Source organism: Primulina tabacum, chromosome 7, assembly GCF_025594145.1.
Source record: "Primulina tabacum isolate GXHZ01 chromosome 7, ASM2559414v2, whole genome shotgun sequence".
In the NCBI taxonomy this organism is placed as follows: domain Eukaryota; kingdom Viridiplantae; phylum Streptophyta; class Magnoliopsida; order Lamiales; family Gesneriaceae; genus Primulina; species Primulina tabacum.
The window spans coordinates 37,143,514-37,160,659 of NC_134556.1; the positions used below are offsets into that span (position 1 = coordinate 37,143,514).

At 34.7% G+C, this 17,146-nt stretch overlaps 2 protein-coding genes across 3 annotated transcripts; both read right to left on the reverse strand.

Moving 5' to 3' along the window:
- Window positions 1-1,889: 1,889 nt before the first annotated feature.
- On the reverse strand, window positions 1,890-7,011 carry LOC142551645 (protein EARLY STARVATION 1, chloroplastic-like). Its single transcript, XM_075660993.1, has 11 exons — window positions 6,389-7,011; window positions 5,585-5,676; window positions 5,234-5,427; window positions 4,217-4,256; window positions 3,990-4,071; window positions 3,796-3,873; window positions 3,577-3,702; window positions 3,189-3,310; window positions 2,690-2,729; window positions 2,372-2,446; window positions 1,890-2,268 (listed from the first exon to the last, which is right to left on the reverse strand). Exons 1-11 carry the CDS (start codon window positions 6,664-6,666, stop codon window positions 2,109-2,111), a joined length of 1,287 nt encoding a protein of 428 aa, XP_075517108.1. The 5' UTR covers window positions 6,667-7,011; the 3' UTR covers window positions 1,890-2,108.
- A 2,211-nt stretch (window positions 7,012-9,222) lies between these two features.
- LOC142551648 (WD repeat-containing protein DWA2-like) lies at window positions 9,223-16,211 on the reverse strand. Of its 2 annotated transcripts, XR_012821602.1 has the most exons (14): window positions 16,057-16,211; window positions 15,892-15,975; window positions 15,670-15,802; window positions 14,971-15,082; window positions 14,091-14,190; window positions 12,497-12,624; window positions 12,013-12,082; window positions 11,373-11,461; window positions 11,054-11,099; window positions 10,751-10,824; window positions 10,593-10,666; window positions 10,465-10,523; window positions 10,097-10,304; window positions 9,223-9,877 (listed from the first exon to the last, which is right to left on the reverse strand). XR_012821602.1 is itself a non-coding variant. In XM_075660996.1 (13 exons), exons 1-13 carry the CDS (start codon window positions 16,099-16,101, stop codon window positions 10,263-10,265), a joined length of 1,056 nt encoding a protein of 351 aa, XP_075517111.1. In that variant the 5' UTR covers window positions 16,102-16,211; the 3' UTR covers window positions 10,040-10,262. The 2 variants fall into 2 exon arrangements, 1 of the variants encoding a protein (XP_075517111.1); XM_075660996.1 differs by lacking the exon at window positions 9,223-9,877 and having other exon boundaries at window positions 10,040-10,304.
- Between the last annotated feature and the right edge of the window lie 935 nt (window positions 16,212-17,146).

Here is a 17,146-nt window from a genome sequence, read left to right on the forward strand (position 1 = left end):
TGAACAGTTTTGGAATCTCTATCATTTCGGCGTGAGATCGGTTCATTTATGTTTAATTCGCCTAGAAGATTGCCAAGAGCCGCTCATTGTCCGTACAAGCTCCTGGTACCGGCAGTCACCCCCCTCTTCGGTCCCGTGCCCCACATGCCCACCATTCGTCCTCGAACCACACTGTACTAAAAGAGGTTGAATTCGATACCAACTGTAACGCCTTAGATTCGATGAATATCCTAACTATACCAAGACGAGTCTTTCTAACGTGTTTATGTCATCACTCACACACACCCTAATAAATTGCTCATGGTATCACTCATCCCAAAATTGCTTCAAGTCGAGCACGTTTAATTTTGATGTTCTTATGTGATTAACTCTCGAAAAGAATAAGCACCTTCTTGATATGAGTAGTACCTATCAAATTTTTTAAGCAATCATCAACTACACATTCTCATGCCTGAACAATTTTGGAATCTCTGTCATTCCAGTGTGGGATCGATTCATTCATGTTCTCTTCGTCTATAAGTCCGTCAGGGAGCAATTCATTGTCTGTGCAACATCTTATCGCCGGTGATCACCCCCTACCCTCATTGGCACCTTGCGTCACAATTTATATTGTCAAATTTCAGTCATATTCATGTATGTTCCAATTTTTGTAATTTTAATTTTTCATTAAAAGTGCTAATATCACCACACACGTTGGTGCCATATCGATGTGTCATTGATATCACATCATTTTCACGTTGGAAAAGACTAAAATTGAAAAAAAAAACAATAATTTTATATTAAAATTGAAATTTGACAATATACAATATCAAAATCACAAATAGGCAAATACACAAGATCAAAAATATAATTTTCTCGAATCTTTAAAATATTAAAATATGTTGTAATTTGGATAATTATAATGTAAATCAATAACAAAAATACAATTTCCAAAATCTTTAAAATATTAAAATATGTTGTCATTAAGATAATTTTAATGTAAATCAATAAGTGATAGATTTGAGGTTTTTTTTATTTAAATTGTTTAACAATGATAATCAATTCAAAATCTTTAGTTCAAAATAATCCAAATGCAACCCAAGGAAACCAAATATTTACCAAAGTAACAAATTTTGAATATATTTTCTCCCATTTTAATTAGATTTGTACACGTACATCTAACTATTACATCGAAACCCGCCGCCCAACCTCATTTTCTGTCCTACAAATCCGAAAAGAGAGCCTTATCGTATATGTAAATTAAACATGAAAATCCATTTGAAAACGATGATATCGACAATTTAATAGAATACCTTAAAAGATGTATTTATTACAGAGATTTATTAATTTTTTAAACATCCCATTTTTGTGGAGTTCATATATTTTTTCAGATTAAAATAAAATTTTCTTAAAATCTTGTAAATTTATTTTGTAAAATTTTATTTATATTCGTAAATTTTTTCATAAGCTTTGTGAATTTTACAACTTACTATTTCGATTTTTTAATGTATTTAAAGTAACAACTAAACATGAATAACTTTCATTTATTTAAAATATTATCTATCAATATAAATATTTTTTACTTATCGACAAAAAATAATAAATAAATTATTACTAAATTTGTTCATATTAAACTATATATTCAAATCAGCTAAACATGTTTATTTAATTAATTGATATTTTTTAAAAAATACATAACAATAATTTTCAATATCAATAAATAATCAAAATTATAATAATTTCATTCATTTTAAGTAAAATTTTATGTAAAAATATATATGAATTTTTAATATGAAAAGAAAATAATGAATTAATTAATATATACATACATGGTATATCACTAAACTTTTATAGAATATATAAAAATCTAGATTAAATATCTCTAGACTTTAAAACTCCACAAATGTAATAAAGTCTGAAACCAATATACCTCCAAAACTCGTTCAACCAAATATGCCCAAAATATCCTAATCATTGATGACATGCAGGCAGCAATATTTGAAAGAATGAATAGAATGGAGAATGAATGGAGAAATATTCTGCAACACATCAAGTTTTAAACAACTCCTTACACATAGATTTAGTGAACTTCCAAACCACACAACTCATTTTGACTTTGTGCCATTTCATCACTGTGAAAAAGATGACTCGGGTGGCTCTTCTGCAGGCGGGGGAGCCGTACCAAAGTCGATATTTGGAAAGACTCCTGGAGGTCTCTCTCGAGGTTGGATGGACAGTAACTGTGTTGAATCACCCACAACATCAGCCCATCCATAATGTGGTTCGGCCCTTCGATTACAAGTAAAAACACGTCAGTTTATGCACGAGGAAGCACAAGAGACATCAAGTATAGAAGATGGAAGAGTTAAATATGATAGGGAACAAGACATACTCGTAGTATGTTTCTTCATCTACAACTATATCCCAGCTTTCTCCGGTTGTACTTTTGCCATACTTGTGCACTTTGCTGCAAAAGAAATTATATATTGTTAATTTCTATGTTCAGGAGTAATATTGCATCTTTGCTGCTCCAATTGTTCTAAACTCTCGTAGTATATGATACAAAGGAGACAATGGAGGTGTAATTGGCTACGAGCAGAATTGTTGCAAGAAAGTTTCATTAGAAACATCTTCAAACAAAGGATTCTTGATAATTATCGTAAAGGAAGCAAAGTTAACTAGCAGAGAAGATTGGTTGTGTACCACTTACCCGTTCCCAAAGTGCTCTTCTCCCCATGTCCTTGACCACCCTATAATTTGGACAGAAATCAATAAACAAGGAAAAAGAACATCACCGAGCAAGTCCACTTGATCAAAAAGTAAATCGATTTTTCTGGCATACTAAGTCATGATTAGATTAATTCATTTAATGGAACTTTAAGAAAGGATTTGTACAATTAATTAATCATATGGGTATCAAAAACATGTTCTTGGTTCCAGGATGGTGAACTTATGTGCAGAACCAGGGTTCGGATAATTAATACTCTGTTTTATTTGATTACTCGAAATGAATCACAAGATAATTGTGTTCATCTTTCCACATTTACGTAGCATCGTGATCCATGAAACTAGCGAGTTAAATAATCATTCGTTATATAAATATGACAAAAACTTGGGTAATTAAAGGGACTACACTCCAGCACACAAATGACCAAGCAAATGTTTGTTTAGACTCTATTTTGCCATACATAAAAGAGTGGATGACGTACTTTCAGCACTAGGTGATACGTGCCATGTCTCTCCTTGACGTGAACCTATGCTGGCGAAAAATTTTTCTTCCCACTTGTCTCCCCATTTGGTTCCGAGTTCAGTCTCTGCCCACTTGTCAGTCCTGGAGATGACACATCCCATGGTATACCGTTTCAATCCGATTTAAATTTTCATGCACTCCTACTAACAATAGACAATAGATGAACAGATACTAAACTGATGAAGCCTAACAAGAGAGCTTTTCTTTCTTGAAAAATAATTCAGCAATGAGATTGTCGCATAAAACTGTGCAACTGTAGACACCTAGGAAGTTATCAAAACCTTGAATGATCCAAGGCAAAGAGACGCCAGGCCTAAGGAAGGAAAAAGAAAAGGGTGGAGAAATACCATTTCAGGACTGATCCCCTTCCATCATAATGCTCCCCCCACTTCTCCCACCATGATTGTTCATTTAATCTACCATATTTTTGGGCACCTTTCTCAGTCCAGCCTTTGGCATCATACTTTTCCCACCTGCATAGGACAGTAATTAAATTTCATGTAGAATTGATTATCAAATGCAAATTAGTTAATGATATTAGTAGAATTGGATATAACTTATCTCACCAATTTTCATACCATCCAGCATTTTCAGTCCCTGATTTCGCTTGTTTCTGTGCACTCCGTTCTATCCTAGCTAGATTACTGCAGTAAAATAAATTGGTATCTGTGAGGATGGTAAAAGTACATAGAGTCCGCAAAAATGTCTTCTTTTATAGTTTTTAAAATATGAATTTGCATAGGTGAATTCAAAGTCAAACCTCCATTCATCTTGGTGAAGAACTTCTCGCCAGGTTTCCCACCAAGAGTCTCCTTCTCCATTTCTTCCTGATTTCTCAACACCTGTATCAGATCAACTGAAAATAAGCACTTCAAGATGCATCAGATCCAGAGGGAAACAAACCTAACAAAGAATATCTTTTTATTGAATAACCAAAACAATCCGTGTTCAGTTGAAAAAAGTTCATAAAGAACCAAGTGCCAATACCTAGCTCTTTGTATCCGGTCCAATCACTTTTCTCCCACCACTGTCAAGGAGATCAACAAATCCAATTAAATGCATCCACCTGGGATGATACTTAATAAGGTCATAAAAAAAGAGGCATATTTGCATGTGACTATCTTGCACCTGGTAATATTAGGAACTGACAAAGTTTTCAGTTACTTCGAAGTTCAAGAATACAACTCAGAAGTTAAACACATGAATTCATTCAAAAATTTCAGGAGACATTGAAACATAGAGTGTTCACATCAAGAAAAGTTTTGAGAATGCTTAATAATTTAGTGGTTGTCATGTTCGCCCCTGAGGAACAACAGTGCTACCTGGTTAGGTGATTGAATAGTTGATATGCTTTATAACCAGTCTATCATACAGTCAAACTTCTGTTGTTTTCCAGGATAAAATATTTGAAACCACAGTTTTAACTGTTCCCCAAATCCAGTTAACATGATAGCCAATAGCAAATACTGTTCAAAAACATTATACGAACGACAAATTGTGAAGATATGCTGAAAAATTGTGGTTCTGACAAGCTCAGGGTTAATCATAGATTGATATGTAGTCAGTCAGCTACAGTTGTGCTCTTCACCTTACTTTTGTGAATTAGATACTCTTATAATGCATAACCTTAATATAATTTGGTCATTCTGAATCCTGAAAACTTTAGATTAGAATATTATGGTTTCAGCAGCACAAACTTGATTCTGGATAATATTTTCAATTTGATTGTCAAATGGCATTATAACACCGCAAAGGAGTTTTCATGAGATGAAGTGTACAAATGTTCACCAATAAAAGCCACAAATCTTCAGACTGCGGAGAAGACCCATTTTCTGAGTAATACGGCTTTGTTTTGATTTGACTGGAATATAAAAACAAAATTCTGTAGAGAAAAACAAGAATTACAGTGGAGCAATGTTCCATGGTTCAATTCACACAGAAAATTCACATAATCAAATTCAATAGTTCAAGGCATTAAAATAACATTTACAGCATTCAATATACCGTTTCTTTCCATTCTGAGGTGCCATCATGGCTTTGACCTCCCATCCGTGTCCATCTACATCTGTATCCATTGTCTCCAAGATCTTCTCCACTTTCACGGAACCAAGTACTACCGTCTTCATTGGTTCCAGATTCATTGACATTTTCATTTAACAAACTTATACCCCAGTCTTTCTCATTTGCGATTCCAGTATCTACAGCAGAAAGAGTATTACTCACGATAAATGAAGCCAGTTCATAAAGAATCGAACACTGTAATCAAATATGCGTTGACAGTTGATCGAGATTCTTTGACACTTCCGATTTAACAGTTGTTATCGAAACCAGAGTTAGAAATTACAAATGTTTTACCTCGTTTGGGGGGAGAATCTCGGGACTGAGGACCTGAATTTCTTGGCGTGCATCGGAAGAAGAACTTCTCTTGTTTTGAAACAAACCGAGATCTACAACAAACCAAGATACATAACTTTTACTTCAAATAATCAAATACATCTATCCTTCATCACGTAATTGGAGAAGGAGGATGTTTAATTTACCCAACTGTGAAAGATATACACTAATGCTATCATAGTTATTCTAATCTATGCTAATATTTAAAACCATCATCATGATCAAATATGCGTGATTTTGCTGAACTATGCTATAATTATTATAACGCTCGGAAGAGAAAAGCTGATATTTAATTTTCTAGTTATTGTCATATACTAGATAATCACCGGTTGGGCATCTCTCACGCATCCTACATTTCCAGAAATTTTAAATAAGCACGTCTATGCAGAGCCTATCTTATTCTTAGACATCCACTTGTTACTCTGACGGAAAGAACATACCAAATGAATCAACGATCCAAATCAAAAAGTTTTCGACTTCTTAGACTACCAAAGACATCGCTAGTCTACGTAGAATTCATAAAAGGCAATTCTCAGGTTGATCTCATTTTCCTAAAAGCCTCAAGCTATATTCTAACAAACAAATCACATCAAATCAAATTGTAAACTGTCAGAATTAAATCAATCAAAGAAAATATTAAGCAGCCTTTTTACGCCCAAAAATTCAAAACAATGAGAGTCACAACTCTATGCAGAAAGAAAGATGGAACCTTTTTCTTGTCATTTATGCACTGAAAAAAGAAAAGGCCGAGTGAAAAAGGCTTACTGAGAAGAAGCAAAGGGCATGGCTGGGGCCATACCACGATAATTTGAGCTCTTATTCGGGTCAAACCGGCGGTCCTCGAACTTCTCCACGCTCTTACCCGACCCACTAACCCTCCGAATCTCCGAACAGCAGCACTTGACAATTCCCTCCGCCAGAGACCTCCTCTTCTTCCCCTGCACCTCCAGAACCACTCCATTCTTACCATTGACGAGCGCCACGTCAGTTCTACTCAATAACCTCACGTTTAACGGCGTCGCAAACCCCCTTGCAGCCGCCATGCCCGCCTTTCAAAATTTTACATCAATGCCGTTAAGCAGCAACAAAATCTGGCTAGAGAAGGATCAATCCTCCTCGCTGCCGAAAAAAAAAAAGAGGGTTTATCAAATGCAGATTGTTTAACCTAGAAACACACACAATTCCTGAGAATTGGGTTTATGGAGAGAGAGAGAGGCGGGGAAAGGAAGAGAAACGCAGGCATTGGTGCAAAGATAACCGGATAGAATCGGACTGCTGCGTTTTTCTTGATCTGCGGTATACTTATATATATTCCAACAGCAGCGGGGAGTGATTTGAATTGGCATAGGGTTAAGTACGGAAATCGGATTGAATTTGGTCAGTAAAATGATAAATTAATGAACGAATTGGTGGTGTTAGATCCGGCAACAGAGAGGGCTGCGAATCCACGAGGGGAAAGTGGGTCCCTTGAGCACCGCAATTGATAAGCCACCTGTCATAATTTTACTCGTTATTGTGACCTCGAGTTCTACTGGCTGGACCATTACCCTGGCTAGGGAAAAGGTAAGTTCGACTCTGCTCATTATACGTTACTTAGCTACCGTTACACACATATTATGTGTGTTTAAATTAATATTATGTGATGTTGCTGAAATCCGAGATGATATTTGAGAGGTCGGATTTTCACTTGGAGAACTCGGATCAGACTTTTGAAAAGTAGATGGGAGGTCAGATCTTCGATTTGGGAGCTCGGATCGAAACTTCGGAATCTGGAGGCACAAACAAGGACGTTAGAAGGGGGCCGGAAAGTTGTTCCGACGTAAGTCAAAGTATAGAAAACTGAGAGAGTAATGTGTGTGCTGAGAGAATATGAATTGATAAACAATGAACGAAACCTGATATTTATAGGAGAGCGATAGAGTCCTGATTTTGTAGGTTTAGATCCTCATAATCTTGAAAGATTTGGGTATATCTTGTACCAGATTTGGTTAGATCTTATTGGGCTTGACTCTCTTGGGCCTTATTTCCGTGGGCTACCCGTTAATGTCTGAATATAAGCTCTTTTAGGCAAGAGCCCGTCCATATTCTGGACCTTGTTGGAGCTCGGCTCAAGAGGTCGGCCAGAATATGTCATATCAGTGCGATAACACCATAGGAGAGGTCGGCTCGGAAACTCGTAGGAGCTCGGCCCTGTCTTTTCTGCCTTGATTATGGGTGTTTTGGGAGGTCGACCTGAACGCTGGGCCACTAATTATCTGGGCTACCGAGAGTAGGTTGGACCCATCTTCAATCTGGGGGTATCATTATGGGTTAAGTTTATGTAATTTTATTTTTAAAGTATTTTAGTGAGTTGAAATTAACGAATTTGGTAAATACAAAATTTAAATGGATTTTAAAAAATTAGATTAAAGAATTATGATTTTGAAAGCTTTGTCTTTGAACAAAGAAAATGAATGTGTTTTTTTTAGACTAAATATGTAAGAGTAGGTCTCTTATGAGACGGTGTCATGAATCTTTACCTGTGAGACGGGTCAGCCCTACCGATATTCACAATAAAAAAATAATACTCTTAGCATAAAAAGTAATACTTTTCCATGGATGACCCAAATAAGTGATCTCTCTCACAAAATACGATCCGTGATACTGTCTCACGCAAGTTTTTGTCAATATGTAATTGATGTTAATGTCACATTGACGAACCAAATCGATTATTATAATTGCCTCAAGTTTAATATATAGTAACAGATATATCGTAATAAATAACAAAAATTATGTGAATTTGTCTTACGAATCAATTTTACGATATATATCTTTGATCAATTTGATACGTAAAATATTTATTATTTTTATGTTAAAAAATTTATTTTTCACATTAAGTATTGATTGATAAAAACAATTTCACATATATACGTCCATGAAACAGTTGCATAGAAAACCTAATGCTACTTATACATGAATATGCGTGTATGAGTGAGCTAACAGCATCTTATCCTATGAAAAATCTAAAATAAATAAGATTTCATAAAAATAAAGACTGATAATTTATCCATTTTTCAAAAGGCAAGGACATTTAACCTCATGTATTAAAAAAATCAACATATTTACATCATTTTAAGTGATTTTATGCTTGATTTTCAAAAACATAAGATTTTAAATTAAATTAATATTAGGCAAGAAGTTTTTCGTTTTTTGCATTTTTACAAATTTAATATATCTAACACCAAGTGTAGCATAGTTTGTAGGAGGAGATCTGAACCGGATTCAAGTTGTATGTCGTAGCTTTGTTTTTAAGTGGCAACTTTTTTAATTATGTGTGTCGGGTTTTCGGTTCCAACCATTTTGCCAAGATAAAAGAATAAACTAATAACCTCAATATATATATATATATATATATATCACCCTCCAAATACGTGAATCTTTGTGCTCTCGGAATCCCCATCATATCCCCGTCGAAAGATCTAATACAAAATCTGACTTTAAATTCTCCGCACGAGAAAGATACCCACCCTCCTCACGCAAGCCTTAACAAAATGATATCCATTTTTTTTTGTCATCCTCGACCACAAAAATATTTCTTGGCGGGCTACCGGGAGCCAAGTGGGCCTCCGACAAGACGGGCTTTTAGAATTAGATTCCAGATTTCTAGTCACTTATTTGAGATAATGATAGCGGAGATCCTATTGTCTTCCGTCTTAATCATTACTTGTATTCCACGTGTCAGAACCAAATAAAATGTTGAAAAGGGTAATGGATAAGATTAAAAGTCGTGTCTACTTACGTGCTCGCTCGGAGGATGAGTTTCCTGGTGGAAAAGAGTGACACATGCTAATGACACGGCAATGACTCATCATTTAGAGGGAATTTGGATAAGATTTACGCACACTATATATTTTTGCAAGTCGTCCAATCCAAATAACAAAATTTCCGACGACGCTGACAGTTTATCTTGTTTTCACCTCTGGTCTTCGAATATGCTGGCACCACAATTTGATCATAACCATGAAAATTATATGAGTTGCTCCTTAAAGTAACGTATTTTAAAAGCTTGTCTAGAAATGAAAGGACACATGCCGAGGAGACGACAATGACTCGTCATTTACGGGGAATTAGGATAAGCTTTACGTCACTATATATTTTTTCAAATCGCCCGATCCATTTGGAGAAACAAAGAGAGAAAATTTCCAATGATGCTAAACGGTTTCTCTAGGTTTTTCCTCTGGTTTTTTTTGACTGGTCTGGCACCACAATTTGATCCTAGCCATGAAAAGTACATGAGTTGCTCCTTAAAGTAACGTATTTAAAATGCTTGTCTAGAAATAAAAGGGAAAAGAAACAAAAAAAGATCGGAAACTTTTGCATATCCCTAGCTTTCCAATCCAACCAAAACAAATTTCGCTAGTCCATAAATTCAATGGATAAAATCAATGGCTCCTCACTATAATAAAATTCAAAACTTATCCAAACCACGTTTACAATATGACAGATGGGACCGATGCGACACATTTCATGGTCGTCAATAATAGCAGAACTTCGCAGAAACCTCGGTAAGATTAGATTTAACAAATGAATAGCTGATATCCGATACAAAATGAAAATCAGCAACTGGATCACGTATGTCGCGCCCACTATAGCGTTCACTTCATATTTTAGGAAGATGAGGTTTAATGGATTCCACGACCACCTGCAAAGAGAGAACAAAATTACAGTAACCAACACTCAAGAAGAAACTCGTGAAAATTGTATAACCATTAGCAAAAAAATCACACATATTAGTCAAAGTAGATACAGCGATGCGTCAAATAAGGGAAAAAAACTTCGAGCGTATAAATCAGCAATCTTACCCTCCCATCATAAGACAGAGACGCAAATATCCAAGGTTCTCGAGAACTCCAAGCAAGACCTGAATTAAAATGAGCTGCCCATTAGATTCAGAACTAAAGCCAAAAGCAAATCAAGTTTGCAAAGTTACCATAGACACTGTCTTCATAATCACTGTATGAATTGAGCAATGGATCTGTACTCCGCTTTGGCGGCCCCACCAAGCTGCCAGAAAATGACATTACCTATGAGCAACACTAATAAGCGCTGTTATGGGAACAAGTCCTGGTAATTAAATGGATCACAGACCTATCTGATGTCAGCTCATCACTGCTTGGAGGAGAGGCAAACCACAGATTGACAGCCGAGTCAGTTCCAGCACTCTACAAAAGCCTTTGCATCATCAGTAAAACATCAGTATATAAAAAGAGAAACTCACATCTGATCTGGAACCCAATTTCATATGGAAAAATGGATTTGCTTAATCTTATGATATGGTGATAAAAACTCCGTCAAAAGCATTTTCACAGGGGCAAAGACTGTATAACATCCTGCGTGCATGAAGAGAGTGGGTGTGAAGGATTTGTAGACAAATAAGGAGCAATAAGGTACCAGAATTAGGCCTTGATACTCAGGGTTACATTTTACTGTCCAGGTCCTGTGAAAAAATTTCGAATATCACCATTAAAATCGATTATGAGAAAATAGCAAATGATTAAACAATCTTATTCAAATGACAAAGGTACTGGTATACAATTAGTAAACAAATGCAAAAGAAAGAAAGAAAATATATCATTTTTAAAGAACAAACAACTAAAAATAACTAAAATAAACAGAAGTAAAGGTATCCAAAGAAGATATATGTTTGAAACTCTCACATAAATGTTAAAAATATAAGCTAAACCAACATTTGATGCTGCAAAAAATTTACCAGTGCGAATGTCCAGGGAGCTCTGAAACTGGGAATTTCAGCTTCCTGAGGTCCCAAATATGTATGCCAGACTCATCTTCTGCAGTTACCTGTGAAATTAAAAGGGTCTTATGGGGTAAGAGATGGACAACGTGTATGTTTTTCCACTTATCATATTGCAACACTTAAAAGTAGTCTAGAATGGGACTGCTTCATTCATCACCAAACCCTGATATTTCTACAACCAAACGATAATTTCTAGGCGTGGCTCAAAAGACAGAATCAAAAAAACTATGATGGGAAGTGTGTGCTTCGAAAGAGAAAAACGTGAGCATGCCACACAAGACTGATTTGTCAAACAGCGAAGAGTTTAAATATTGCAATGTAGGTTCAAGTTTAGATGAGTCTAAAAGTTAACTATTCCCTTTTTACCGTGAAATACAAAATCATCTGAAGTAAAAGATCAAGTAAAATTTATTAGAAAATTGTCGCAGCTGAAATGATCAAATGAGATTTAAGGAAAAAGATGAGCAGTGGCAGTTTAATGTAATCTCGTGAACATATTAGACATCGGTATACTATGCCGAAGGACCTACTTGAGACTTGGACAAGGACAACCTATGGGATGGAAATGCACTCGTGAAGTTTTCATGGTACTTACAAGCATGTACCTCTTTTTCATGTTGTAGTCTACATTGCGGACATGAGAATGCTCAATGGAATCCGTCTTCCTGCTTGCACGAGAATCATAAATAATGGTCACAATCAAAATGTTTGTTTTCAAAATAAGTTGTCAACTAATTAAACAGTTAATAAATTTACTATATCAAATATTAGTAAGTGGTAGCGGCAGGACTGAAATTTTACTTCTATCATTCATGGTAAACTCGAATCAGCAGGAAGTACCAAAGTAGATTCTCATTGCAAATGACAAAACCGCAACAAGGCAAGAAAAAAGAGGGTTGTACTATGCATTACAACACTGAATAAAACCAAACTGTAACTATACGCATAAAAGAATCATGAAACCAAATTAATAATCAAACAATCCACACACTGCATAACTTGAATATTAAGCTAAAATATGGTTCCCATTAATTTATTTCTTAGAAATATGCAAAAAAGTTGAATCAAAGTTAACATACTTCATCGTCCTCAAATCCCACAGTTGTACCGATGATTCACTTGTCAATGAAACAGAATTGAAGTCATGAGGATCCCAGGCACCACCAGATAGATAATGAAGCATGCCCACAGATTCTTGTGATTGTACCTAGATTACACAATAGACAATGGATGAGAATTATCCAGAACATAAAGGGGTTATTAAGTGGTTCAAGATTCCTATTTTTGCGACCAAATGCACGTTGAAACACATCATGATGCAACATGGAAACAAATCGATGTTGATAAAGAACTTATGGTAACTCGTAACTAAATTTTCTGAACAAATCAAAATGGAGAACAAGTGATCAAATAAAACTAGCATCGCAATCTATTTGATTGCAAGAAGTGTAGCAATAATTGAACTTAAACCAAGTTAAACAGAAACTGAGATGAACATATAAAAAATAAATTAACTTTTTAGTGAGAAAAATAGTGATAAGTGAAACCAAGGTAGGTCAATATAAAGATTGAATGAACATTAGAATTTTCAAAATTGAGAATGAAAAATTCAATAAAAATTATCGGCAACAATAAATTCACATTTGCATCTCACATAGATATTCCATACATTAAAATGTGTACAAATCACATTTTATTATGAAGAGATAATGACTATGAAAGAGTGAGAGTCATGAAAACAGTTGATTAAGAAAACTCCAAAAATCCATTCCAACTCACATTTCATTATGAAAAGATAATGACTCTTAAAGAGAGAGCATTGCAAAACAGTAGACTAAACAAAAAAACTCAGACCAAAGCTATGCTCATAAAATCAAGTCCTAAGGATAATATTCATAAACAAGTTTTAAACACATTTCACCTAAGCATTCACAGCCATTATTTATCCAGAAGCATATAACCTGAAGGCATCAATTGTACAGATGACACAAAGGACGACTACAAATAGAAAAAAAAAACCATTTTTGACAATTACGAAAAAGAAATTAAACCATCTTCATGTGGACCAATAAGCACAAAACATGACATATTGAGAGGAGATTATTCAAATCATCATCATCATAGCACATTTTCGCTAGTTGCGGCATGGAGAGATGATTCAAATAAATTAAATATTTCTTCGCTTTATTTTGTTCACAAAGCAAAACTAAGGAATCACCAACCAAATTGAATTTGCATAGGTCATCATAAAATCATAAAATGGCCATACAATTGGGTCTGGAACCATAATTATATTGATATCTTTGCCTATAGCACCAATGCATTTTCAAAATGCGGAACCTTCTGCAGAGAATTTAGATCATGTTGCTCGAGAAACAGTGAAATCACTTCAGGCAGTATTTCAACCCTTGTCATTACTAATTCTTTCAACGAGGCTATTTTTCCCTTAGCAGCTTCAACTTTCATTAGGGAAGATGTGAGAGGGGCCCAAATATAAGTGGGATAGTCTAAAATAAGATTTTCCAACAAACTAGAAGGACCATACATAAAGTCAACCATTTTTCAAAAGTAGGGGCAGTGAAGTAAAAAAAACAGTGCTAATTCCATATTATGTAGTCTATAATAATCAATTCTAAAGCATCTCTGTCAATTGTAATGATGAGTTATGCATACCTGAGCAGTCTTCTTCGAAATATCTAAGCTCCACAAGAAGAGATTCTCCTCGTCAATACTAACCAACTTGTCATGCCTTCCAGTGGGCCACCAAAGTACACTGCAAATAGCAGCAATATCTTTCAGTATATAAAGTAGAATTGAATTGCTAGATCAGAGGAATTCCAGCAAAATAAAGGATCCGTATTGTCCAAATTACAGCGTGAGCCCAAAAAGCATCAAAGAGGAAAAAGCTGAGGTTAATAATGCAGTAAGTCCTAAGGAACTCACTTTCATAGAAGCCAAAATCTAGTGATTTCACAATCTATAAGTGTACTCAATGTTTAAAAAGGAAGACATTCTCCTTTATGGTCCTTCCATTCAATCATGGGACATAGTCGTCATTTGCAGTATCTGTGATTCGAAATTAATAGGCCATGTAGAAACAGACTGCCAACCAGGATGTTCTACCAAACCATGAAACTTAATCTAAATTGTATCAATTGATGATACCATTTGTGGATCGATACAGAGTGTAAAACCCATATCTACTTTCATTAGCTCACCAAAGTCAGCTACCACGAACCTAAAGTTTTTTTCCCAAAGTGATATTTTACACCACCTGAAGAAATTGAAACGCAGGTGTCACCATCGGGAAGCTTCTAAAATCTGAAAAGTAAATATATCAGCAATTCGTGGGAAATATAATATTTTAGCTTTCTTTAGATAAGTAGCTTCATTATATGCAGGCATTTCAAGTACTCAACACAAACTTTCAATCACAAGAGTGTCATATTCACATTATATGAGGAGAAGAAATGAGAAATTAGGCAAAAGGCTAATAATTGTCACAAATCCTGGACCAGCTCAATTCTATTGCTGATCCACAAAGAAAGATTACCTTCTAATCTTGCAAGTATGAGAATCCAGAGAAGCAATGTGTTCCAATTGAGGGGAACTCAGCTGGCCGTATAACTCAGGAATTTGCCACACCACTGCCTCATATGTTTCCCCTTAAAAAACACAAAGCAAACATCAGCTAAGACTGTAATCAAGATTAAACCATATGAAACAGTCTTGTACTTTTTTTTAAAGTGAATTCAGCTGTTAAAGAATCTACGTTTAAGAAACTGTTCGTGAACAATGTGATAGATTTAGTCAATGTGACTTTCTCCTGCCTATGAACTAAAAGTTCACACAATAAAAAAATAATGACAACACATAAACAAGAGCAAACGAATCAGGTGGAGGTGAACAGCACAACATTAGGAATTGGGAAATATCCTATTTTTGTTACTAACTGAAACCAATTTCAAGATAAAAGGCAAAAACTAATCAAACTCAAGTAGCCTGCTAATTATATCAACATTCTACAATTTCTTAGCTTCTAGAGTCCAGCAAGTGTTTCAAATTAAGAGCTTAAATGCAGTTAAGACTAGGCTACATTAACAATTCAAGCTCCAATAAATTTAAACGATGGGGATCCCAAAAACTTGCTTAATTTTCAGTCATAACCAGATTTTACAGAAAAAATCTAATAATTGCATAAGCTAGGTTAATGAAGCTCTGTAATAATCTGAAAGTGAGTGTAAACAACTACCAGAAGAGAAAACAGTAGAAAATATGCGTTGATCGAAAGGACAGGATGCGAGATCCCATATTTCAGTCGGATGCGAGAACAAACCCTCGCAGATCAATTCTGTGCCACCAGAAGAAAGCCTTATCAAATGTACCTGCAAATTCACAGATTATTTTGGTCAACATCTACCGAAATCCAAACTAAAACGGCGCTAACTGAGCTCGAGTAAAGATCAACACATACTTCGTTTTCTTCTTTAAGGCTAAGAGTTCCTGTTAAGAAACTGGTGTGATCTACATCTGCTTTCACATCGGAAATGCACCTCGCCTAAAGAAATTAAAATTCCATCCAGGTTTCAAATCTTTTCACCAAGTTATGTTTAGTAGATTCAGGAGATCTAGAATTGACCTGGTATTTGAGTCCATATCCAACGCCGGTTGATCCTCCTTGCATTGTACAGCAACTCCACGATTCAGGAAAAAATTGCCAAAATATACCTGAGCGATGTGTGGAACCTCGTATACATTTTGCTGGACTGTGGGCTACATCTGCAGTTGAAACGTTGGATTGGGCCAATTGTTAAAATTTTCGATAAGGCCCAATTCTGGATCTGGATCTGGATCTGGAATCTATATTAAGTAACGATGAATCCCAAATTCTCACGAAACACAGAGATTTGAAATCATTGTCAAATCTTTTTTCTCGAATCCGAATCTAACTTTTGTTTGGGTAAATTCATTTTAGATGGTTATTTTTTTAATTATTATAATTGATTTCAAATTTATCTCAATATGAAATTATTTCAAATCATTTTTTAAAAAATACTTCTTTAAATCCAAAGTATCCGGTCCAAACGCAATGCAACATATTTGAACTTAAGAAATTTAAGTGATTTTCAAATTTGGCTAATATAAAATCAAAACAATTTCAATAATAATTGTGATGCTTTAAAAAAAAACTCTCAAAATGGATTCCATTTGAAATCCATATTCTATATTCTTCTTCAAATCAAATATCTTCATTCAAATTAAGTTCAATCCATCCAAAGCAACGTTAAATTTCAGAGTTCAAGTAAAAAGAGAGACGTTAAAGTAATGTTTGATAGAGCTCTGAGAAGCACTTCTTAGATTCTGGCGACATGAAAGTGCTTTTGAATATTTGTGAATGTTAAACTTCAACTTCGGTAACATTTATCCAAAAAATAGAAGTAAGACTGTAAGAGTACTATATTTTTTTTTGCTTTTGTTTTTTTGTTTAAAATTTAAAATTACAAGTTGACATTTGTATTGTTAAAATATTTTTCATATTATATTTATTTTTAAATAATCAATTTATATAATTTGCATTTCCAAAATTATTATTTTTACATATTTTTTGTATTTATACAGATTTTGTCCTTTTTTATATATATTTTTATTAATCTTATATATTTTTTCAAGGGTATAGTTTTCGTTTAAATAAAAATTAAGTTTTGAAACAATTATTATCCACACACTCA